A 26475-nucleotide genomic window follows, 5' to 3' on the forward strand; every position below is an offset into this window, starting at 1 on the left:
TTGAAATTTGTATAAAACACGAAACCACACTTGCACGCATAATGATATTCACCTGTAGGGAATATCGCTACAGAGCGTCTTGCTCACAACCGATGAGACTCGAACAGACTCTAATAAAATACCACGGTTTTTATCCGGATTCTGATAGCTCGATTGTAAATGTTTTGTTTTTCTTTATTTTTCCAATTTATGTGTTGTATCACCCACATCATGGCAGATCAGCATCAAATTATTCATCCTTTTTCTTTGTTTTATACAATGAAATTTATACTATTCCTACTGCTGCTACTACTGCTACTACTACTAATACGTACTACTAATACGTACTACTATATTGTACTATTATATTTTGGGTCAAAACTTTATCCTCTATATTGAATGGTTGAATGAGCTTCTCGTGATTACGGGTTTTTTCAGCTATGTCAGAATGCTTGCACGTTTGACACTCCATGGAGTACTATTTGAAAATTGACGTCACTTTCATGACGGCAATTTCCAAACTAATGCTAACCAGTAGTACTAGTATTGGTGAAATTATGTCACAAAGCAATTGTGACATCACACAGCAATTATTCCGACATCGCGCACTACTTCGTACAGTCACCCTGTGAAATATAACAATTTCTTAGAAAACAATTATGACATCACAGTGCAATTGTGACATCACAGTGCAATTCTGACATCACAGTGCAATTCTGACGTCGCGCACTGCTTCGTATCGTCAGTCTGTGAATGTAACAATATCCTAACTAAACAGTTGTGACATCACAAAGCAATTCTGACATCGCGCACTGCTTCGTATCGTCAGTCTGTGAATGTAACAATATAACAGTTGTGACATCACAAAGCAATCCTGACACCGCGCACTGCTTCGTATGTCAGTCTGTGAAATGTAACAATTTCTAGGAAAACAATTGTGACATCACAAAGCAATGCTGACATCGCGCACTGTTTCGTATCGTCAGTCTGTGACTGTAACAATATAACAGTTGTGACATCACACAGCAATTATTCCGACATCGCGCACTACTTCGTACAGTCACCCTGTGAAATATAACAATTTCTTAGAAAACAATTGTGACATCACAGTGCAATTCTGACATCGCGCACTGCGTCTTACTTTCACTCTATGAAATGTAACAATATCCTAACAAAACAATTGTGACATCATAAAGCAATCCTGGCATCGTGCACTGCTTCGTACCGTCAGTCTGTAAAATAAAACAGTTCCTACCCAAACAAAATATGTAACATCACGAAGGAATTCTGACATCGTGCGCTGTGTCGTACGGTCAGTGTAGGAACCCTCCACAAGAGATCGCATCCATCACAGAGGTCTACTTCTCGTCTCACATTTCCCCTTCTTTTGATTATTTTTTTTTCATCCAAAATAGAAAACAAAATAGGCCTTGCTCTACCTAACTTTGACTTCTTAAGATAATAGGCCTCTCAAACCAAAGTATTTTGTATACTACTACTACTACTACTGTACTACTACTACTACTACTCCTACTACTCCTACTACTACTACTACTACTACTACTACTACTACTACTACTACTACTACTACTACTAACTACTACTACTACTACTACTACTACTACTTCTACTACTACTACTACTACTACTACTCCTACTACTCCTACTGCTACTACTACTACTACTACTACTACTACTACTACTACTACTACTACTACTACTTCTATACCATAATCTACTATAGTAAAGGAAATAAAGGCCTCCCACCCACTGAAGGATTACGATAGGTGTCTTTACGTTTATTCTTGATTTTCATTAGATTTACAAATCACCAAATAATGACATATTCATTCTCATTTTTGTCATACATATAGGAATTTTGCAATGAAAATGTGTGTATAACATTAATTAGAACTACATAGGGCCTACCCCCAATAACAGTACATTTATATACCCGCATTATGTGCGGTGATAATTTTCCTACTTTTACGATATGTATTGTTCGTAATGAAGATGTAAAACATAAGTTTTTCGTGACTTTCTCCTGCTTTTATGTTACATCATATTACCACATCAGTCACTGATCACTAATTGTCAATTCCTGTATAACTGCGTATCTTCTACTTTCTTTGCATATTATGGATCTATTTATTACTACATAATTAAAAGGGAAATTAAAAGGGAAAATTAATGCAGAAATAAAAGCAAAACGTTGACCAAACAAACGAAAAATTAATGACAGGTCACAGAGGGGGAGAGAGAAGAAAAGGGGGAGAGCGGAGCAAGAAATTTAAATTCATATTAGTAACAGTTATCTTATACTGTAGTCTCACTTTTTATGTTTCTCTCTCCGCCCTCCCCCCTAAAAGAGATTAATAGATGGACCCCAGGCAGGAGATAGACCTACAGATTACTGGAAAATGTGTATACATCCTTGTATCAAAATTTTGAGATTATTCTCATCATCGAGACAGAAACTAAAGGCTCTTTGATTGCGGCATTACGGCGTTTCCTGCATGTTTCATGTCGTTATTTTAGTGCTATTACAAGTGTTTTTAAAACTTGAATCATAATTTTTCATTACACAGTACTCAATACCTATATAACCAAAACGACTGTTTGGAGACTATAAATACGAGCGCACAATTGCATCTTATAGAAACAAACAGCGCGCGCAGTTGGTTTACACGCGTGTAAACGGGACACGTAGTTAAAGGAATTCCTCACCTACCTACCTGCTTTCCACGTACAGCCTAACGTTATAGCGCGATAGCGCTGGCGTACGTACTCTAGCATTGGGTACCTGTTCTGTGTACGGCTGCATATCTGGGCACATTGCGAAATAAATTACCAAAATTAGGTTACGGATTTATTTTGGTAAAATTCGGAAATTGATATTCAGTTTTCAACTTAATCAAGCAAGTGACATATGAAGCTAAGTTCAGAGAAGGTGTAGCCGGCCAAATCGACAGCGGAGACCAGCTGGAACAATCGAAAATGAGTGTGGATGCATACGGACCCAGCTCCCAGAGCCTACTCACGTTTCTCGACACGGAAGAACATGACTTACTGGGCGCCGACACGCAAGGCACCGAGTTTGAATACAATGTGGCAGATTTCACTTTGCCCTCCCAAACACAGGCTTCTCAGAGCCAAGCCTCGCAACTCGACTTAGCATCACAATCTCAGAGTCAGGTATGTATGAAGAAGTGGATGGATGGATGGATGGATGACAACGGGATATATAAGGGAAGAAATTAGGGGCGTTGATTTGTGATATTTATAGCAAGCTTCCAAATTCACTGAACATGCTGAACCTCACAAGAGAATCACAGTATTGTCATTACATTGATTGACCATGACCAAATTTTACTGTCAACCCGCGAACTTGGAAGATTGCTGCATGGTGTTGCAACTTGTTCAGTCATATATTAGACCTACTTGCTTGGTAAAGTTTTGAGCAAGGCATCCAGCATGGGATGGATCCCCATCTCTCATCCAGAGTCATGATGTCATACTCAATCATAGAAACCAGATTCTAATGTTACATTTTTGTGATGCATGCAGGCAAGGCCAATTAAACACATGTGAAATACACTGAAGTGCAGTGAATGCTCTACCAACTGAAGACCAGAAAATATTAGCAGCAGCACAGATGCTGTCTTGATACAAACACCATCTACTACCAGCCAGTTAAGCATTTGTTAAGTATCCTTCTTCTTGGATACTGTCCAACACTCCATAGTAAATTAGTGGGGGCCAACTGCACGGAATGCGCTGGTGTTTATTGCGTGGAGAGAGAAGTGTGGAATTGACTTTGCTTTGCTCCTGGGTGTACTGAAGGATTGCTGCTTTAAGGGAGTCTTTGTGGATCAGGATCCAGGAGGATGGATGCGAGCCAACCATTTTCATGTTGAAGTTGAGGAAGCAATATCTGGCATTGAACACACAGGCAAATTATCATTATTAATCTTCCTTCAGTCTGGAGATAAAAGTATGTTAAGTTATGACTAAAGATTCACAAGCTATCAATTAAAATTATCACAAATTCAGCAATTCAAATGTCTGTTTCTTGAAAGTCATTGCTGTTGAAGTTATGTCATGCGAATGCTTGAATGTTGAAGACAGAATTGTCATAATCTTTAGTTTTATGGTAGCAGCATTTCTTTTACCTCTATGAGTATGAATGCCTCGATCAACTGTACATGTATGTTATGGCTCAAACTCTTCCATTCTTAACTTGTTTTCATGAAGTTGAATTAGTGGTAATGCAATCGAAGACATCTATGCAGAAGTGACTCGCGTAGCATGATTTACACATGTATTTATAGCATTTTGCTTAACATTTCCTTGAAATTGAATAGGTGGATGCAAGCCAACCCAATGGACTCGATGACAGCGTGGCAGCAGTGGGGCAGCAGGTCAAGGAGCTGACGTTTGAGGAGGATGAAGAAGACGCCACTGTCTTGTCAAAGGATTTGCCAAATCACGCATGCAAGTAAGGACGAGAACCAGTGTGGTGAATTGTTGCATCTGCCGAGTACAGTGGCATCACAGCATTTACTTTATGTGTCAGAGATATGACAGTTGTCTGTACTCGGCAGTTACTGTGTCTATATATACAAATGTACCGGTAAGTGCATTTGTGATGACTGTACTTGTAGTATTAGGTATCACCAGGGCTGACCTGATCATTGTGTGTTTCTCCTGTTTAGAGCACTTATATCAAGTTTATATGTCATATAGTTTATAGATATGTTGTATTGAGTTCACTTGTAATGTATCATATGAAAGGGAAGAACCAGTAGACCCTTTTGTGTTGGCGAGACATTAATGCTCGTATGATATGTGATCTCTTTCCCTCAGGTACTGTGGCATCCATGATCCAGCAGCTGTTGTGCTTTGTAATGGCACAAAGAAGTGGTTCTGCAATGGCAGAGGAAATACGTCGGGGAGGTAGGTTGAAATGACTTCAGTGAAAGAGTGCCTGGCAATTACACCCTCGCATGGTCATTGCCTGTACTATGTAGTTACCAATGTACCTGTGCTTCCCTTCATGTTGCACACAAAGCAGTATTCAAGTGAATGGTTATAATCTTAATCCTGCAGAATCCTATTTTGTTTTATGCTATTTTACAGAACTATATAGTTGGAGGATGCTTACCACTATCTACAATGTAGTACCATAAATCTTCAGATGATTTAGATCATCAATGTTTTTCATAATGTGGCATGACAACAATAAGATTGCATGGTTTCAGATGAAACTGGTAAACAGTGATCTTGAAGCATAGATACATGTGGTCAACTGATTGTTGCGTAGAGATACTATTTGTGCCCAAAGGAATTTTATCTTTTCTCATCATTTTTTGTCCTTCCTTCCAATCTGTCCTTAACTTCATGTTTACCTCCCTCCCGCCAATCAGCCACATCATCAACCACCTGGTTCGGGCCAAGTGCAAGGAGGTGACGCTGCACAAGGACAGCCCACTGGGGGAGACGGTGCTGGAGTGCTACAACTGCGGCTGCCGCAATGTTTTCCTGCTGGGCTTCATCCCAGCCAAGGCAGACTCCGTGGTGGTGCTGCTGTGCCGCCAGCCCTGCGCCACCCAGAGTAATCTCAAGGACATGAACTGGTTAGCATCGAAAATGGTTTTAAATCACCAAATATGCAAAGACAATCTACTGGTGTATACTTTCTGTGTTGATTTGAATGATAAACCCATCCTTAGTAAAGGTTATTTTGAATTAAACCCCCACCCCCCCCCCCCCCAAAGAAAAAGACTTTGGGATCTTAGTGAGCTCATGCAATCATTAAAAGAAGAGAAAAAAGTTGTGCCCATTGACATGCCATGTTAGTTGAACTAGAGTGAGAAAAGAGCCTTTTGACGCTATGAGATTCTTTCAGATGTCTCACCTGCTTTCTTCTTTGAAGAAGATTGATTGAATTTAGGTAGTGATCCAAATCACTGTCTGAATCCAGGCATATTTTTGAATTTTTTGAAGGATATCTTTGATATTGGGAAATAGGACCGACAAACAGGGAATTCAAACTGCGCGCATTTGAGGTAAGCATACGTGCACTGAGCGCGCTGGAGGTGCAGCAAGAAGCTATGGTGGAGCTACCAGAAAGGATGCTTTATAAGTGGGAAATTATATGGCCATTTATATGGCATATGTGTATATGGGTGGAAACAAGCTGCTTTTCGGAGATGTTCTTTTGTGGCCATGCATACTTCAACTCCAAGGCTTTCTCCCTACAGTATCGAGGACCAATAGGTAATGTTGTTTTTATTGGACACTTCTAACCCCCAGGGATCCCAGCCAGTGGCAGCCGCTGATCCAGGACCGCTGCTTCCTCAAGTGGCTGGTGAAGATCCCCACGGAGCAGGAGCAGCTGCGGGCACGCCAGATCTCCGCCTCCCAGATCAACCGGCTGGAGGAGCTGTGGAAGGAGAACCCCGAGGCCACCCTGGAGGACCTGGAGAAACCGGGCGTGGACGAGGAGCCCGCATCCGTCATGCTCAGGTGGGCTGAGATGCTCCTGATATAAAATGTTGATGTGGAGGCTTTGGCATTTTTACATGTTAGCCCGAGGAGGGGAGCTAGCTCATTTTCCTGCTCTTTTCTTTACTGTGAGAATCTAGTCCAGTGGATACAGTCTCAGTGCAGTTAGCTTAAAATTTTTTGCCAAATCAAATTTTGGTTTGCTTGAAAAGTAGCATATACCAGGAATGATCATCATGATATTTTTATTTTGTCCAACTTGATGCATTTTAGTTGCTGGACACAAACATTGTTACACCTAGGTTTTGTTTTTATCTTGCAAGATCAAACAGTTTATATACAGAAACCACTTGGCAATTAAAGAATTGTGAGATGCTGTTTAGATGCATTGCCTTCAGACAGTTATATGAATTTGAGTTCATGTGGACTTGTACGAACATCTTGAAAGATATTTGCTGTTCTATTGGCTGACTGCTCATCACATAACATTCGCTAGCAGTATCATATGTGCAAGCTTTCAGATGCCGTTGAGCACTTTGGATAGCATGTTATGAGGTCACCAACCATGTGAATTAGTCCATAGATTCTTCATCAGTCTAACAGTATCCCATTTGCCATGCCCTGATATATGGTTGCTGTAATACTCTTACCATTGTTTGGACCAGATACCTGTCAGTGCCAGAGGTGCAGTATCAAGAGTGAATGGTCTTTATTTAGGCAAATGAACATTTTCTTTTCTTGTGAGATCTAGATACATGTCACTCAGAACTATTCACTATCTCTGTATCTGTGACCAGCAAGTCTATATGCATCATGTAGTGAATATATACGTCATTGTCACCTGCTGGTGTTCAGGTATGAGGATGCGTACATGTATCAGAACATCTTTGGCCCCCTGGTCAAGATGGAGGCAGACTATGACCGCAAGCTGAAGGAGACCCAGACCCAGGAAGGCGTGACGGTCCGCTGGGACATCGGCCTCAACCGCAAGACCAGGGCCACTTTCAACTTCCCCAAGAAAGAAGGTTCGTATTTGAACAGGTGCCATAGTAAGCACATTGTTGGTTTGCGGTATGAACTGAGCAATCAGCACTGTACCCACATGTAATGATTTTGATTTTTTTTTTCGTTTACGTGCTATTATACTGCATGCACTGTTGTATGAGGTTGTGTCATAAATTTTGATATGGATCATTTGATTCAAAGCTTTCAGTTCTACCAACATTCTTGTATCCCTTTACAACAACAGATGCTAAAAATCAATAGGCTTTTATGTTGGGCAAGACATAGAACATTTAATATGTGGCTGATTTTTTCATGTGATGGACTCATTTAGCTAGGGACTTATTTTTAATTCTCAATTATCATTTATACTACTATTGTGTAGTATGAGATTCCTTCCCCCATTATGATAATCTGTGACATGTGAACTGTTTGTGAAACCTGTTGTAACAGATCTGAAGCTGATGCATGGAGATGAGTTGCGACTGCGCTACACCGATCCCCGTGAGCCGTGGTCCGGGCTGGCTCATGTGGTGAAAACACCAGACAGTATCCTTTCCTCAGTGCGTGTATCTGGCTGGCTTGTTTTGTTGGAAGGCAGCACTGCTGCTGCTGGATTTATGATTTTCTTTGTGGATTTTCTTTAGAGTTATACCAATAATGAAACTATCCTATTGAAGTGAAAGCACACACTTTTTCAGTTGTCATTAACAGTATTCCTGCTAAAATCCTGTATGGTCACTTGTCAATTTCTCTGGGTATGGGATTTACCGAGACTTTCTGAGATGATAAACTTGAAAACAGAAAGCCATGAATTAGGCTGGAGTACTTCCTTTTGACCAATCCCACCATCAAGAGTACTGAAGCCCTAAAGCATGAAATTCTCAGATAGTCACATACAGTTACAGTAGTTACCATGGTGACATTCAGTGGGCATGAAGAATTTTCATTTGCTACCGTAGGTACTTGAAAAGTGCTGTCATCGTTAAGTTGGTGTTTTGTTTGGTGCCAGTATTTGCATTCCAGGAAACACACTGCATCTCTTGCCAATATGAAATATTTGATTGTATCAGCAGTAAGTAAAGACTCGCATCGCCGATTCATAGTGCCTTATCCAAGGTTGCAAACCAGAAGAGAGGGAAATAAATGCACACTCGCTTTTACAGAAATTCCCTCAATTCACGACATGTCATGTGTCAGTGGTACCTTGAGTTACCAGTCTATGTTCTTGTCTTTACAAATGACAAATGTATCGAATATACTGGCGGACAGGAAAAAAATTACAAAACTTACTTTAGTTTTTAGAGATCATGTTTCCAACTCCTTCCCAAGTACTGTGTATTTGCATACCAGAATAGCTCATGTTACTTTGTACCAGGGCAATTACCCCAGGAGGACAATTATCCCTCTGGCTAAATACTGGTTGAATAGTGACAAGGTTAGAGTAAAGATTAGGGTTAGGATTAGAGTTTTGGTTAGGGTTTGGATTAGATTCAGTATTAGGGTGAGGGTCAGGGAAAGGGTCTGGGGTAATTGTCCGGGGGTAATTGCCCTAGAACTGTTGCTGGCGTTGAGATGCATTTACTGTAAAAGTGGATATTTTCGCGCGACTAATTTTTCGCGCTAGGCCGAGTCAGAAGAGTTTCGCGTGTTTTTAATTCTGCGGAATCAAGACATCACGCACAGGGACGTATGGCAAGCAAAAATATTCGCGTGTTTTTATTTTCGCGCTAGTTTCTGGTTGCGCGAAATGCGCGAAAATTTCAACACCACGAAAATTTCCACTTTTACAGTACCCATTCATGGTACACAGTAATCGCATTGCGCTGGAAGAGGAAATAATTCTGTCTAGTGGATGCCAACATAGAAGATGAAGCAGTTGCATACCTTAATACCAAATGAACTCCAGACTACAGTGATGAGATCTGTGTGGAGCTGAAGAGCGCCATGAATGTCCCAGTCAAGTACACATCCAACTTTGCCGTGGATTTTGTATGGAAGTCTACATCTTTTGACAGGTAAAGATGAGGACACACTGTAGGTTGTTATTTTTTTTTCCCCCTACTTAATTTTGTCTTGATGAATTTGCAGGTAAATTGAACTCACTCAACCCCCCCCCCCCCCCCGAAAGAGATAAAAGAATAAGATAAGAATGTATAGGATCAGTCAAGTGTTAGCAATTTACACAGACAAGACCAGACCTGCCCTGGTGCAAAAAGAAACACTGATCTTGTTTGCATTCAATCTGTTACCAAAGTAGTGCATATAGCATGGGACTTGTAAAAAAAAAAAAATGTGGCTTATACCTGTGTCTGTGTGTGTATGTTTGTGAGTTTGTATATATGTAGGAATCAAGGGAGCTTGTTCAAAAAAAAAAATATTGATGCCATGTTTTGTCATAACTATTGGCAGCCTGTTAGTATACATTGTCAGTGGCATTTTTTAGAATTAACCCTTGAATAGCTAAGAGAACATTTTGCCCCGTGGGGTAAGAAAAATAACAACTACAAGGAAACAAAAAACCCAACAAGCAATTAAAAAATCTTTTGAATGTTTGCATATTGCAGGATGCAGAGCGCGCTGAAGACCCTTGCGGTGGACGACACGGCCGTGTCCAGCTACCTTTACCACCGGCTGCTTGGTCACAGCCTGGAGAATGTGGTGCTCAAGTGCAACCTGCCTAAGCGCTTCTCTGCCCCGGGACTCCCTGAGCTCAACCACTCCCAGGTGTCGGCTGTCCGCACGGTGTTGACACGCCCCCTTAGTCTCATCCAGGTCAGTGACCGGTCATTCTCAAGACCCTCTTTGAGATGAGGAATATCATTGACATTAGATTTGCATGTGTAGCTTACAGGCTGTTTTGTATGCTGTCTCCAGTATTCTTAACTCATGGAAGACTAGTCCCAAATATACTTGGGCAGATGTTAGTGGGAAATTGGTATTATAGCAAAATCAGCTTGTTAAAAACAATTCTTTCACTCTCTATGCTTATGAAGCTAATATGAATACAAGTACTTGTCGTAATTGCAACTTGTGTATTGTAGCATTTCTGATTGCGTTCAGTGTTCTGCCAGTGCTTGTGGATAATAGACATTAGAGTAGCATTTATTTCTTATTTTTCATTGAGATGAGTAGATAAGAATCAGGGTGAATATATGATTCCTCATGCCCTTTCGTCAAAGTCAAAATGTAAGACCAATGACGTGAATGAATATACTGTTTCTGAGCCAACCTAATTTTATTATCCAGGAATATTTGATATCCAGGAAATACATTTCATGCAAACGCTTTAGCTTTTTTGTCTTTCAATCTGAAACAGGGCCCTCCTGGTACAGGAAAGACGGTTACCTCGGCCTCCATTGTTTATCATCTGGCCAAGCAGGGGACAGGGTGAGTTCATGTTGAACTTTTGACCTTTGACCTGTTCTATGTAAAATCTTCACCATATTTGTTGCCATATATGAATTAGGTCCTCTGCAAGAAGACTTCTGACTTGCTGATGATGGTATCGTCATAGAAGATATTTCAGCAGTATAAGTCAGGACCAAACCCAGATGTATGTGTATATCTCACAAGGGACTATGAGGGGATATAAACTGTAATTTTTTTTTCACATACTACAGACTATTGCAAAACTTTCGAGGCATGTTTACTTCATTTATCCAAACTCATTTTGTGTTTTTAATCTATTACTGTTGGTGCAGTGTTTTGCAGAAGGCATATTGAACAAAACGGAGGACAATGCATGTATTTTTCTTTGAGCATTAAGGAAAGGGAAAGATGCATGTATCTTCTGTAAGGTGCTAGAAAATATGACCAGGCTATGTTAACAGCTTGAAAGAGTTTTTCATAAGCATTTATGTTTCATTGTTTGTGTTTGTGGAAACTGCTCCTTACTTCATGTATTTTCATATTCAATTAAAATTGATGATGTGCATTTTTAGAGCCTTGTTAACTGAAGAAAAAAAAAATCAGAGAAACAAAGTACAGATGATTATAAATGCCACGTATGTCCAATAGTCACCTACTTTTCTTGGATTAAGTATCGAAACAGATATCCACATGAGGAAGTAGTACCATGTCTCCAATGGTTTTAGCCTAAGGAAGCTTTTGTAAGATTCGCATTGAAGTCCCTGATGTTACACTTTGGTCAGAGAACATAACACTGTCTACTGTACCAAAAATTCTGCAAGACATGTTTGAGTTTGATGCTAGGTATATTCGTACCTGCCAATTATTCCTTTTTATATAGGAATATTCTATTTTTTTTTTTTTATGGGCAAAAAGACTAAATCATAAGTTAGGTTTAATGTAACAATCTGTTGATTGTGAAGTAAGGGAGATTGAAAAAAATGTCTTCTCTTTTTTATTTTTTCCGACTTTCACTTGCAATGGCATAACACTGTAATATGCAGTTGATATAAAACTCTTCTGTTGTGTCCCATCTCAGTCAAGTACTGGTGTGTGCCCCGAGCAACATCGCCGTGGACCAACTGACGGAGAAGATCCACAAGACGGGGTTAAAGGTCGTGCGGCTGTGTGCCAAGAGCAGAGAGGCCATTGACTCCCCAGTTTCCTTCCTGTCACTCCACAAGCAGGTGTGAGATCAGACAAAATTCCTCCATGTATCAAAACTGATTTGTCAGTTTTTTTTGTCAATTTTCAGCCTGTATTTTTGCAAAGAAATGGCATCTTTGTGAAAAGTAATGTGGCAGGCCAGAAGCCGCTACTTCCAGCCCTGCAAAGTGGTCTGTAGTTCATAGGTAGAAATGTACTCCACAAGAGTAAGTATTGTCGCGAGTATCATACACTGGAAATATTTTAAAGGAAAAGTAACAATAGGTGACCATGATCATATTTCAATGCTGAATATTGAGGGAAGAGCATTTAAAGATTCGATAGGCTCGAGTTTCTGTGCTTTGACCCTTGACCCTGCTATCTAGGTGCGGAACATGGAGGGCGCCGAGGAGATGCAGAAGCTGCAGGCCCTGAAGGATGAGATGGGAGAGCTCTCCAGTAATGATGAAAAGCGCTACCGCACCCTCAAGCGCAACTGCGAGCGAGAGCTCCTGCAGGTGGGTGTCCTGAACCCAAGACTCGCTCTAATGTTGCTGTCTGGGCATTGATCAAGCAGTAAACCTTATTTGTGTAACCTCACAGATCCAGAACATGTTTCTGCCAGCTTGTATCCCTCCATTCATTACTTTAGAAAATATGATGAAAGTACATGATGACCTCATCATGCAGCATGCAGTGACATGCCTGACACCAGATACAGTGGAATATGTAATTTTGTGTTGCCATATAGTTTCCATGTTTTTCATTTTGACCATGAAAAATTAGGTCCTCTTGGAGTAAAGATATTGAGCTGGGTAATCAATTGCCTTCATCTCTGTAACACTTAATAAGCACTTATTGCATATTTATGTATGATTTTTTTTTCCTATATCCTGCTGGTAGTGTTAACTGAGGGAATACATTGAATGACATGAGTTAAATTTCATGAACAATGCACAAAATATGACAACAGTACAAAAGTCAAATTTTGCTGATTATAGTCGTAGAAGTCACAATGATTGCTACTGTTACAGGAGGCTAGGTGGATTATGGCACAACCATGTCCTGAGATTTGTCACTTCATGAAACACATTTTTCTTTTTTGTCTTGCATAATTGACATATTACACAGTTTGTTTTGATAGAAAATTGGAAAATATGCAAAAGAGAATTGAAACTATTGCTACTTTGCTCGTCTTTGCCACTGGCAGAATGCAGATGTAATCTGCTGTACCTGTGTGGGAGCAGGCGACCCCCGCTTTGCCAGATTCAGGTTCCGCGCCGTCCTCATCGACGAGAGCACCCAGTCAACAGAGCCCGAGTGTCTCATCCCAGCTGTCCTTGGATGCAGACAGGTGGGTTCCTCCCCTTTCCGTCCCTCTTACCCCTCCCTGTCTTTACTCGTCTCTTTTCCCTTCCCTTTTCCTTTTTTCCTGTGTCTTCATAATCAGTGTCTTGTGTTTTAGTGGTTCACTGTGGTGTGTTTCTGTTCTCCAACCCTCTTTCTCTTCACCCCCCTCCCTCCCCCTTCTTCCGCTTTACTTTCGTACTTGTCTCTGCAACATTCTGCCTCTGCTCATGAATATATGGATGGTTTAACAGACCTCCCAACCATTCTGAATTTGGAGGGAAGATTCCAATTAATTTTGACCGTTCCCAGCTCTTGTTTCAAGAGGAGTTTCTTACTTTTCTTGATAATTTCACTACACACTCCTATGTGAAAGGCAACTTTCAAAAAGATGCCAGTTTGCGATGCAGCAGTCATGTTGATGAACTTTTTCTCACGCACATCACCTTTTTTCCCCCTATGATTCTTTGCAGCTTGTGCTGGTAGGTGACCACTGCCAGCTGGGCCCAGTGGTCATGTGCAAGAAGGCGGCCAATGCGGGCCTGTGCCAGTCCCTCTTTGAGCGGCTGGTGGTGCTGGGCATCCGGCCCATCCGTCTGCAGGTGCAGTACCGCATGCACCCCTCCCTCAGTGCATTCCCCTCCAACATCTTCTACGAGGGATCCCTGCAGAATGGGGTCACTGCTGGTACGTATAGTTGTTTTTGTTTGCTCTGACAGTGAAGTATCATTTCTGTTATATTTGTGTCACTGCAGTTTTGGATTGTGAGAGCCCATTTAGTGCGTGTGTGATAAGACTTCGTTTTAAAGGAGTTTCAGTTTAATTGGTTTCTAATGTGATGTTATCTGTGTTGTGCTGCACAAGTGAGCACAGAGAAGTTTATCTGTAATTTCTCTGGTGCTATGCAGACTACTGCTTGCTGTATTACGTTGATTATGAGATATATTTAATGATCAACCTGTTAATACTAATAATACTAATAGCTTTCACCTGTCTTTCTGAGCAGCTCTTATATAGTATAAGAGCAGTCACTTTCCTTTTTCATCTTTAATTGAAAACTTGTGGGTGGGTGTTGACCACATGTAGCAGGAATCATTAGTAGGGAGGGGGGGGGGGGGGGGCAGGAAATCATAGTTTTTACAAATGGTGGTGGTTTCCTCAGGGGGACCCCCAGGCAGATTCCAAATAATCCAAACTAGGAGGGTGTTTCCCTAGGGGCCTGAGGAAATCCCTGAATCTCCTTTTTTTCTTTTTTGTTTGTGTGATAGTTTGCCTCAGGTGGAGTGCCATTTAAAAGTCAAAGTACAATACTCACATGAGTGCTAGACATGCTGGTCTCTCGTCTCTCATGTTATTTGCAAGTAGAATTGTAAAAATCGCATTTTTGGGGTGGAGGGAGTGTTTCTGTGAACTGTGGGATCTTACGTTGATGTTCCTAAAGCATTGGGTCTATGAATGCTGAAACCCTTTGAAATGGATGATCATATTCCATGCAGCTGAGAGGATCAATCGGGCAGTGGACTTCCCCTGGCCTCAGATGGACAAGCCGATGTTCTTCTATGCCACCACTGGACAAGAGGAAATTGCCAGCTCGGGAACTTCTTATCTCAATAGGTAATATCTCCTTCTCTTCCGTGGAGTTGTGTTCTAAGATGTAAAAGGACTGGACTTAATTGTCTGTACTTTATTCATTGACTTACAATAATTACTTTCCTTTTCTTTGTTTTTTTTTTTCTTCTCTTTTTGAGGGGATATTGTTGAATGTCAAGGGAAAAAGATGGAGCAATTAAACACTTACGTGCATATAACAAAGCTGTGAGAGACTCCTTGCAGAACTTTGTTCCTTTGTAGATTCGAATTGATATTTACAGTGTCATTGTAAAAGGAGACCTGTTTCTGTCACAGGAAGGTATAAAGTTAGATAAGGCATGAATGAATACCAACAGACACATTTTGAATGCATACAAAATCAATTCGAAGTACAGAAATGTATTTTTATCACCACTCTATGCAATAGTTGAGAATATGTTGTATATCTTTGGTACATAGAACCGAGGCTGCAAATGTGGAGAAGCTGACAACCCGTTTCCTGCGGGCCGGTGTCAAGCCGGAGCAGATTGGCATTATCACGCCGTACGAGGGCCAGCGGGCCTTCATTGTGCAGTACATGCAGTACAGCGGGCCCCTCAATGTCAAGCTCTACCAGGAGGTGGAGATCGCCAGTGTGGATGCCTTCCAGGGCCGCGAGAAGGACTACATCATCCTGTCATGCGTCAGGGCCAACGACCACCAGGGCATCGGCTTCCTCAATGATCCCCGCCGCCTGAACGTCGCCCTCACCAGGGGAAGGTAGAAACGGCACCGCTGTACAGACTTTCTGTACATTTTGTCTGTAGTCATCTTCTGTCATAGGAAAAAAAAAGTACCTGCACACATTGCTTTTCTCGCAAAGAGTGGCATCTCTGGAGATTGTGAAGAACCATAATGTGTTTGTGATGTGTTGAATAGCTTACAGTGAGCCTATTTCTGGGTCATTTCCACAACTTAAAAATTCAAGAAAAAAACAAACAAAAAAACATTGTATTTTGAAAATTAATGCAGGGTAAAGGTGAAACTGTAAAACTATCAGTGACATGACATCATGGAAAGCATCATTGAGCTGAAGCAGCTGATAATTCATCTGAAAAAAAAAAAAAAAAAAAATGTACCTGTCAGAGACGTTTTCATGCTTCAAATATACGAGCAGGAAGTTAACTATCTCTGGCTGGGATTTTCCAACCAGGTATGGTGTGATCATCGTGGGCAACCCCAAGGTACTGTCCCGCCACCCGCTGTGGAATCACCTGCTGACTTACTACAAGGAGCAGAAGGTGCTGGTGGAGGGGCCGCTCAACAACCTCAAGGAGAGCCTCATCCAGTTCAGCAAGCCCCGCAAGCTCATCAACCCATCCAATCCGGTGAGTCTGGTCTCTAGGAGGCTTCACCCCATTTGTTGCACTCCTGGAACATCCGTAGAACAAGCTTGTATGACAATCAAGTGCACTTACGTACTTTTAGCTTTGTCCGCATAGGTCTGTCATCAAATACCAAGATATACTTTAATTTCATAGATATTTGTAAAGTTAAATAATTGTTGAGGGAATTATGTTCTCATGTTTTTACCAGTATCATCTCTGATAATGCAGTTTCTTTCATCACACCCACAGGGTGGGCGCTACATGAGCATGGCCATGTTTGATGCCAGGGAAGCTTTGGCACCGGGCGGAGTCTTTGATCGCTCCAGGATGTCTAATGGAGGTATGCAGTCAATCTCGTAGAGAATGTAGAAGAGTTCTGATTTTTAGTGGAAAAGTGAGCAAAGAAAATGGGATTCCATCGGGATTCGAACCCGAGACCTCCGGATTGCTAGACCGGTGCTCTACCGACTGAGCTATAGAAAGCCCTAGTGCAGTGTTCGTCCCAGAAACCCTTAATTCTCAATGCTCGGGTGGTCAGAAGCTATAGCAGTGTGTTTGTGTGTGACACACACGCACACACTTGAACCTGGCATAAACCCGAAGGATAATTCAACTTGGGGATAAATGCGAGGGATCACCGAAGTGATGCAGCTTGGCACTTCTTGTCATTGCCAGCACTGTTTCATGCTTTGTTCGAGGAAATGGTTGAGCATTTATTCATTAGATAGAAAAGAGAAAAAAAAAATTGTATTTTAAAGATTTATAAATATTTAATATTTAACCCTAACTAGGCCGGGCTATTCAGGTAGATGATAGAGCCGGGGGGGGGGGGGCCTCCCAGGCCCCCCCTCCGGATCTCGGCCGTCGACCGCGCGATCGCGACGAAAATTGGCACACGCATTGCCTATGATGTAATCTAAAGTACCATGAAGTTAATTTTTTCAAAAATTATCATTTACACTAAATTATGCTAATTTATTCATAATGATGCATGAAATCAGACAATTTGGTATAAATCACTAAATAAAGCTCAAAACAGGCACATTTTTTGTGTAAATATTCTTTTTAGTGTCCTTAGCAAATGTAAGAGAAAAAAATTGCGCAATCAGAAAAATTTTCCTAAGTATTTTATTGTTTTTTGAATTTCTTATGTATTTCTTTGTTTTTTCGACTTTATGTTTTCCATTGTTTTTTCGATGAAATTTGTCCATGACATTGTTCCGAACAAGAAAATGCATTATTAATTGATTTTAATCAATAAAACCCCCAAATAATCATGCTTTTATGAAATTTGCCTGGAAACACAGTTTGCATTGAAATGGTACACAAATTCACGTTTTTGAGCAATTTTTGGTCTGACATGCACGTGCATATTTATGCGCAACTTCGGAACCCCACACCCGGGCATCGCAAATTTGGTGTCAAAAGATGCGGGAGACTCGAAAGAAAAAAGTCATGAAATGTCGCGGCGATAGCTTCTCGCGATAGCGATACATCACGCGAAACGTCGAGGGGGGGGCCTCGGAGGCCCCCCCCCCCCCCCCCCCCCCCCCCCGGCCTAGTTAGGGTTAAAAATGGTTCATGCTCTGGCACAAAGAAAGTCATAGTTTGTTTACTATTTAAAGTGATAAGAAAAACTTTAGCAGGCTCTGTTGACACACATTACTTCTTTAGTGAAATATGATTATGCATGTATTTGGGGAATCAAAAATTCAATTGTTTGGCAAGGCAGTTGTTGCTCATCAGTGTAATGTTGTTGTTATTTTTTTTCAAGAAATATGGATTCTGTTTTGTAAAAATGTTCAGATTTTGTGTATTCCAGAATGGTGAAAACAGAAGATGAAGGTAAAATTAAGCTGTGAGGAGAGTAGGTAGATGACGCTGTTGAAAGTGGCACTTCATTGCAGGTGCAGTTTACCCAAAAGTCAATGCCATTTGTCGAAGGCAAATTTTTGGAAGATCTTCCACCTTTGACTCCGCTGTGCTTTAGGTCCATCCCACTTCCCGACCAATCAAGGACGTGTGCATGACCAGATGGGTTACATCCAGCCCAACCAATCTCGCATTGCGGCCGCCAACTTCCCCATCCCCGTCAACGTGTTCATGCCCCCGCCCATGCCCCCGGGGGGAGCAGGATTCTTCAACCAGCCCCCGCCGAATGCCCGGGGTCCGGGCAGCGGGCCGAACAACACCAACCTGAGGGGCGGACCCGGCCAGGGCCCGGGAGCGGGACGCAAGAAAGGGCGAGGCTATCAGGGGTCCCAGCATCCCCGCCAGCAGCAGCAGAATGCGGCAGCCAATGGCCTGGGCAAGGCCGGTGGGAGCGGTAGTCAGAATGTGTCGCAGTACAACCTCTCTCTCAACAGCACTCAGAATAGTCAGGTTAGTTGGTGTATCAGTGCAGCAGTAGTTGTAAGAGCTATAGTCATAGCTGTATCACCTTAGGATGTGGTGAATATTTGCTGCCACAAGTGGTACTTAGCTGTATGAAGGTTAACTGGTTTTCATATGTGTGTAAAGACACTCCAGCATATTTAAATTTTGCTGATTATGCTGTCACTATCTAGAGGTCTATAAATAAGTATTAACATTCTGGTAATCCATTTACTAAATGCTCAACTGGTAGTGTATTCCAACATTGATGCCTAAAGCAAACATGAAAAAAGAATAATAGATCTGGTCAATCACTGATTTTAGCTCTTCTTTTTAAGCACATAGCATTCATTTCCAACTTTGAATGTTTCCATAGCTTCATATTTGCAGTATGGGAGACTCTGGTAGCATGTAGCAGCTCAGATTTTTCAAATTGGAGACATTGTGAAACAGCGATTTTAAATGGGGAAGTGGGGATAGGAGTGAAATAAGTGGTTTCTAATGGCATCCTACTTTGAGGACGTTCTCTCTGTCCCTTCATCAAAGTGATTCACCAAGCATCTTGTCACATCCTCACTCTTTTGTCTTTTTTTTTCTGGCCTCCATTTAGCCGGATGTCTCACAGTCCTTCTCCCAGAGTGCTCTGACCCAAGGCAACCTGTCCATGAGCCAGCCGATGAGCCAGCCGGGGCTGTCCCAGCCAGGCTTCTCCCAGATGGGCCTCTCCCAGCCAGGGCTATCCCAGCCAGAGCTGTCCCAGGTATGGTTGCTTCGTCCCCAATTCTGTAGGACGCTTTGCTGAATGCTGGAATTTTGCTCCACGTCCAAACAGTAGAATATGTCAGCCTCCTTAAACTTGATCTTAGTCTGGCCTATTAAGGTGCCTGTTCACCAGGAATATCTCCCAGATTGCCCTGCAAAATCTCCTAGATTTTGATGTGTGACGGTTGGCAGCCCTGGTAAGATATTTCAGAGGCCCTATGTAGTGTTGTTGTATGTACTCTAATAGAATGTGTGATATTGAATAGCAGAGAAGAGTGTTCTTCCACTGGATTGCCTCTGCTTCTAGTTCTTGGATCTGGGGCCCGTTTCATAAAACTTGTCATCAGTGACAAGTTGTCCTAGATGTGACAAACTACCGAAATCCTTGCATCTGATTGGCTGAGAGCAAGTTTGTCATAGAAATGTGGCAGTTGTCACTGATAACATGTTTTATGAAACGGGCCCCTGGTATTCCCTGTTGAATGTGTACTAGTATTTTGTGCCCATTTAGTCCTTGGAGTCTAGATCCCTAATGTCAAATGGAAACATTCAGGGACTTTTGAGTTGATGATTTGATTCTCCATCCGTGAATGTTGGTGTAAATGTATTGCATTCTTTAACCTGTTGAGAATGGGCTGATTTTGCTACGACACAAATTTCCCATAGGATGAGTCCCGAGTATACTCGGGACTCATCCTCAATGGGTTAAGACTATGTACAGTAGTAATGGACATTTCGCGTGAGTAATTTTTTGTGCTCGACTGGGTAAGATGAATTTCAAGTGTTTTTTATACAGCAGAGTAAGGACTTTAATTAGTGGAACATATGACATGCAAAAATATTTGTGTGCTTTTATTTTCGTGCTGTCTCCTGGTTGCACGAAATGCGCAAAAATTTCCACACTGCAAAAATTTCCACTTTTACTGTATTTACAATATCCAATACAAGATTTCCTCTTCTTACAAATTTTATGAAAATGATGGTTAAGATTAGCCATTCTGTCTAGTGAAGTCCATTGAACTTGCCATTTGCAAGATGTCAGTATGTAATTAAGCTTCTTGAAATCAAAATCATTGACAATTTAGGAACTTCAGTGAACACATAACCCCTACTTTCCATCCCAAGTACTGACAAACAACTTGTGTTTGGCATGTTTTACAAACAGGATAGCTACATGGGCGAGTCGGAGTTCAAGTCGCAGCTTGACGCGGCCCTCTCCCAGGACTCCACCTACCAGGGAGACCGCAACTACACGCAGGGCTTCGGCTATTAGTTCCCAGGCTGGATGGGGGAGTGGGCACTCCCTCCACCCCGTGGCGGACAGAGGCGTGTATCACCAACCAAGCTGAGTTAGAAACCAGAATCAACGCTCATCTTACCACCGGAAGATCGGGAGGCGACAGAGAGAAAAACAAGAGAGAAGAGAGAGAAGAGAGAAGCAGAGACAGACGAAGGAGGCACGGAAGCACCCAGACGTCGTTGGGAGTAAGGACGCTCCCAACTCTCAGCACATCGCAGCAGCGCTGATGATTAACAGAAAATGGCGGCAGTGAGAACAACAAAATGTTATCAAGATGAAAAAAAAAAAAATGCGGCAGCTGAAAGCAGCAGCTCATGAGGAGGAAGGAGGGAAGGAAGAAAGGAAGGAAGGAATGGAGAGAGGAGCGAAAGACGGATAGCAGCATCAACAAGTACAAATCACATTATGTAACAAATAGAATCGGTATGCATGCCAATGGTAGGCCTCAGCATTAGCCAAGAAGGGCATTGCAATTCAAGAAAATGTAAAGCAGTTTTGCAGAGATGTTCCGTGATTGACACGTGGTTCTTGTCTTGTATGCGTGCCTTGTCTTGCTAGATGGGTAGAGGTTGAAAACCATTGATGGCTGAAAGCAACACGAGTTATTTGTATGTGTCTCGTGCTTACAGATAAACTTGCATTCAACATACGGTTGCTTAAAGTCCCTTTAATAAGCTCAATCAACCAACCAACCAGGAACAGCCAAACTGTATTTTTACTGGTTATTTATCAAAGAAATCTGGTTGGTAAGAATTGACAAACAATACTGAATGGTCCCTCTGCAAAGATACCCCAAACTGTTGATGTCTGGGGGAAGGTTTCTGTTTCAGGGACCTCAGTTCCAGAGCATGTCAAAGGGCAATAGACATGTAACCCTCCATGATATTCAAAACTTCCTTCCACGCCAACCATAGGGTGACCGGTGGGGTATCTCAGTCATTGCACCTTGTCAATGCCCCTGCAGTACTGGACAACCTCCATGTTGGCATGTATGACTTTAAACACTCAAGCCCTCCAAAATTGAGATTAAGACATCTAACACCAAAATAGAAAAAATAAACTGAGTGTGACCCAGAGGATAATTCCTTTTGGTTTATGAGAAACTATCATCTCCTCAAACAGTGTTTCATTTAGGTTGGGGTCGGAAAGTGGTGATGCCAGAATCAAAGGTTATTCCACCCACCCAACTTCAAGTTGTACTGCATGGAATGTCATGTTTCAGGGAGGTGGTTTGTGATAATGTAACAGAACGTTCTGTGCTGGTCGAGAAGGCCACAGATTTCTGTTCTGGCGAAAGAAAGAAAGTAATGGAAGCGCAAGTGGCACTTCTTCTTGCAGGGAGAAAAGTGTAAAACTCAGGCTGCTACACCTTACAAATCTGCCGAGTCGATGTCTCTGTCTGTGAGCTCTTGTGGATGTCCATCGCTTTAGTAAGCTGTTGGTTTTGGCCAATTAAAGATGCATCGTGAGCAGAGCCTGCTGTACATAAGTAAGGAGAATCTAGGAAGAATCTTGAACAAGGGATGAAAAGTGCTTGTTTTGCTTGAGTGGAAGATGTTCTTTGCATTCAAACTGGGTTCTTTGAGAACCAGTCTTCAGTGATGTGAGACTCCAATATGTGTATTAGAGGGTCGAGTTGTTTTATTCATTTTTTAAAATTTTTTTAATATTTGTTCTTTCAGTATAGGTAGGAACAAGGATCATGCTCAATGAGCTTGATTCATGGTTCAAGAAGAACTCATGCTGGTATTTAGTAGGAAACATGTTTTTTAAGCATGGATGGGGACAAGTCTGACAGAATTTGCTTTCTGGTAGTCTGAAAGAGCTGTTCTTTGTTTTTGTGTACTTCAGAGTGGACAAAACAGTCGACTGCTGATGTGGTTTTTAGAGGGATATTTTGATTGGAGATTTTAATTATTTTCTGATAGCAGTGAGGTCAAAAGAAAAAAAAAGGAGGCACAGAAGGCAGAGCTCTGTGCGTGCCATGAGCTTATTTCAATGCTGATGTTGAGACAACATTTAGCATGTGCCCCGTGGTCTTGGCAATGGCAAAATTTTCAGAACCATACAAATGATTTTGCACAGATTTTGCACAGACCCGCACGTATGTAGCGCTGTGTTGTGTGACTGTGCGGCATAGTCAAGTTCTATTTCAGTCCAGTAAAGGTAACCCAGAAATGTCAACCTGACCATGTTGTATGTATTAGTCTGGTCTATTTTTGTGCATTTAACAAAGTTTGTGAACCAGGAATGGCAAACCTGACAAATGTAGTGGAGAATAGATAGTGCACTTTGAGTACTACTATCCATGCTAAATCCACTGAAGTCAGTTTCTGCCATATTGGCAAGTTTGCATGAAAAACAAGTCTGTGGTGAAGGCACATATTTGATGAACTGATGATACTTTTCAAGTCTGCTGATTTAGTTCTTGGTAAAAGAACCATGGAGAGTGAATTACAAGAACTGACAACAGAGCTGCTTGCTTCAAATTATTGATAAGTTTTGTTTTGTTTTGTTTTTTTCCAAGGCACTTAGCATCACCTGTTTGGCCAAAGTAAAGAGGCAGCCGGAATGTGTGCAGTGTCATACAGAGCGTCATGTCTGCTATGTATGACGATTCATGTGGATATATTTTGTTTTAATCATAGATACTTGTCTATGGCATAATACCTTTTTTTGTTGTTGTTTCTTTAAAGAAAAAGGCAGCTTAATGATTTAAAACTGTTTCAAAATGAGGACAAGGTATCACTAGGGATGGTACAAGACTTTTTTTTTAAATACACTGTACATGTGATATGTATATATATATTCTGGTATATGGTCATGCAAATCAAAATATGAAGTACCATTTCCATGTACATGGAATTTCAGCTTCTTAGACATACATACATTTAATATGTTCTTGCTCTGAGATTCAGCTCAGCAACCACCTGTTGCACTGTTATGTCAGATCCTACACGACGCTTAAACAGGACAGAAGAACCACAACATACTAGTATGACACGCAGCTTTACACCAAACATGGTACTGTTTAGACAAATTGCCTGCAAGTGCATTGTGCTCCTTTTGAATGTGTGATTAGGCACAATGAAACACTACTTAAGACATAAAGCAGGGGCTTTTGACCATTTGCAGCCATAGAAAACATCCCCAACTGCAGTTGTTCACTTACAGACCTAGTGCACTTATTGCTTTGGTTAGGAATCACTTTCCCAGGAAATTAACATCCATGACAGAATGGCTATGTGAGATGCAAGGGATCCCAGTTAGGCAGAATTTTCGTGAGGGTGATTTCTTCAGACTGTGAAATGAGAGTTGCCAGGTTTAGACTCCATGCTCCAGGACTTTAATACTAACCTATCTTTAATTGTAGTGTCACTGCAGTTTGTTTTTGTAGCATCTGTGTCACATCTCAGTTTGTGTAGCTTCTCTTCAGAACTGAACATGCCTGACGTTACTAATGAGGAAACAGTGGAATATCCAGTATATCACTCTCTCAGTGTTCAAACTTGGAGATAGTATGCAACTGTGTATCAAATTTAAGGTATGTTCTTGTATCTTTATCAGTTCCATTGCAAAAATCCACACTTTCAGTGTGCACTTCTTTGGAGTTGATGTTGTATGTTTCATTGTATTTTCCCAGATATCTTGTATATTGTGAGTTACATCTTTCTGTATGGGAAAACTGGCATGTCATTTCTGCATTGATGAGAATGGCTAAAAAGCCCCAGTGAAAATTTCGTGTTTTATTAAACACTGATTGTCAGTCCATGTCACAATACAATCTCACTGGATATAAATGTCGTGTGTCCAACTACAGATGTATGTGAAAATTTGTTAGTTGTCTTTATTCATAGAGCAGTTGATCCAGGCTGCAAGAATGCTGTGAAATGAGTGAACTGCTGATAAAAAAAAGAAAAACTTAAACTACTGTCCAATATAAAGATTTGGACAAGCATCGGATGTAGTGATAACATCTCGTGATAAAAGTCAGGAATAGTAACAGCTGTGATCATTTTGGACCAAGTGAATGTCAGGTAGTCAATTGATGTTGGTCAATATTTTTTCCCCCCTCACTATATTAATATTCTTTCTTCAGCTCTCATTCAAACTGTATTGGTTAGCATGACAAATATTAAACATCTGTCTTTAATCACCTAGTTGCCTTGTTTTGACTTGTATCATTTATGTAAAGGAGAATCTGCAAGAGGGAGGTTGTGTGAGGGTCTTGTTGCGTGGAGCAGAGTTTGGATGTGTTATGTACTAGTACTGTACAAAAAGCATAAATACGGCTGTATTACTGTGAAAGCAGCGCAATAGCTAGTGAGGTCACTGACGCCACTTCCAAATCTGGGAATGCTATCTTTTCTCTACTGCCTTTGATACAAATGCCGTAAAACGAGCACATTGTATTCAGATACTTCAGAAAATGCATCACTTTACACAAATGTTGACTCACACAAAATTGACGAGTCACCGAAAAGTCAACTTGCTTTTAAAAAGGAGTTGGGAGTCTCTTGAGTTTCCTCTTGCTGTTAACGACATGTTTAGTATAAGGACGATTTGAAGTTGGCTGCTTATGTTTTGAACTCATTTTTGAAATCTTTACTGCTAACTTGATGCAGATACTGCTGAAGATGGTATCAAAGTGACAATGAAATGAAATAAGGATAACTCTAAGGAACTTCCATCTAACAAGACCTCCATCAAGACAACATTGATATCATATTGGATGCATTGTCTGCTCGAGAGACACCAGGGTCCCACTTCAAAAAAGATGTTAGAATAGCAATTCTTGCTACAATAGCAACTTCTTGTGGAAACAGCCAATCAGGCAGCAGGGTTCTTGTTGCTACTATGACACTTGCCATTCTAGCAAGAGTACTATCATAGCAGCATTTTATGAAGTGGGGCCCAGAATTGATAAGATAAATAAGATAGATAAGAATTTGATTCGAATATAGAACAGTGTATGTGTATATGTTAGGGAGCATCGCTTACACACACACACACATACACACACATGCACACACATACAAATATGTATCCAGGCATCAATTCAAGGACCACTGCAAAAATTCATTATACTGTCATAGAGGGACACATGTATTGATCACTCTACAATAAAAAATTGTCTTTGCCTCTGACGAAGACTCCGCTAGGATCGAAAGCTCAGGCCCCTTTTAACTCCAATAAAAACAAAAATAACAAAAGTGGAAACCCAAAATACAGACCTCACTTTCTCAAGTAAAGTGTCCCGGGTTTGTTGGTCTTTTAATGCACCGGTCCCCACATTGTACCTGCAGTGAGTAGACGCACACACATTCACAAACACACATTCACAAAAACAGAGAGACACACAGTACATGTATACCTACATGACGTGACGTGACGTGACGTGACGTGACGTGACGTGACGTGACGTGACGTGACATGACATGACATGCAACATGTTGCTTTAATTGCTGGTGTAAGTGGACATCAGAGTAAACACATAGATTATTCTTGTCCTGCTGGCTTGCATCAAAGCAAAAATATGTATCTGTCAACTTGCGCAAGGCAAAAATGAGGAAGTGTCATTTTATGCTTTCACAGCAAAAAGGGAAAAACCTCCCAGAATGAACAAAATGGCAGTAGGTTCTATGTGTGAAGTCTATCTAATGCCCCTTACCATGCATGCTCATACTTTGA

At 41.3% G+C, this 26475-nt stretch overlaps 1 protein-coding gene across 1 annotated transcript; it reads left to right on the forward strand.

Moving 5' to 3' along the window:
* The first annotated feature begins 2819 nt into the window (after positions 1 to 2819).
* Positions 2820 to 24935, forward strand: LOC140231266 (regulator of nonsense transcripts 1-like). Its single transcript, XM_072311411.1, has 21 exons — positions 2820 to 3174; positions 4344 to 4477; positions 4846 to 4935; positions 5406 to 5615; positions 6295 to 6507; positions 7342 to 7511; positions 7942 to 8037; positions 9398 to 9506; positions 10056 to 10263; positions 10808 to 10878; positions 11939 to 12086; positions 12432 to 12563; positions 13256 to 13399; positions 13866 to 14079; positions 14889 to 15006; positions 15442 to 15741; positions 16175 to 16349; positions 16599 to 16689; positions 18340 to 18731; positions 19333 to 19482; positions 20650 to 24935. Exons 1-21 carry the CDS (start codon positions 2977 to 2979, stop codon positions 20755 to 20757), a joined length of 3471 nt encoding a protein of 1156 aa, XP_072167512.1. The 5' UTR covers positions 2820 to 2976; the 3' UTR covers positions 20758 to 24935.
* The last annotated feature ends 1540 nt before the right edge of the window (positions 24936 to 26475 follow it).

Source organism: Diadema setosum, chromosome 7, assembly GCF_964275005.1.
Source record: "Diadema setosum chromosome 7, eeDiaSeto1, whole genome shotgun sequence".
NCBI lineage: Eukaryota > Metazoa > Echinodermata > Echinoidea > Diadematoida > Diadematidae > Diadema > Diadema setosum.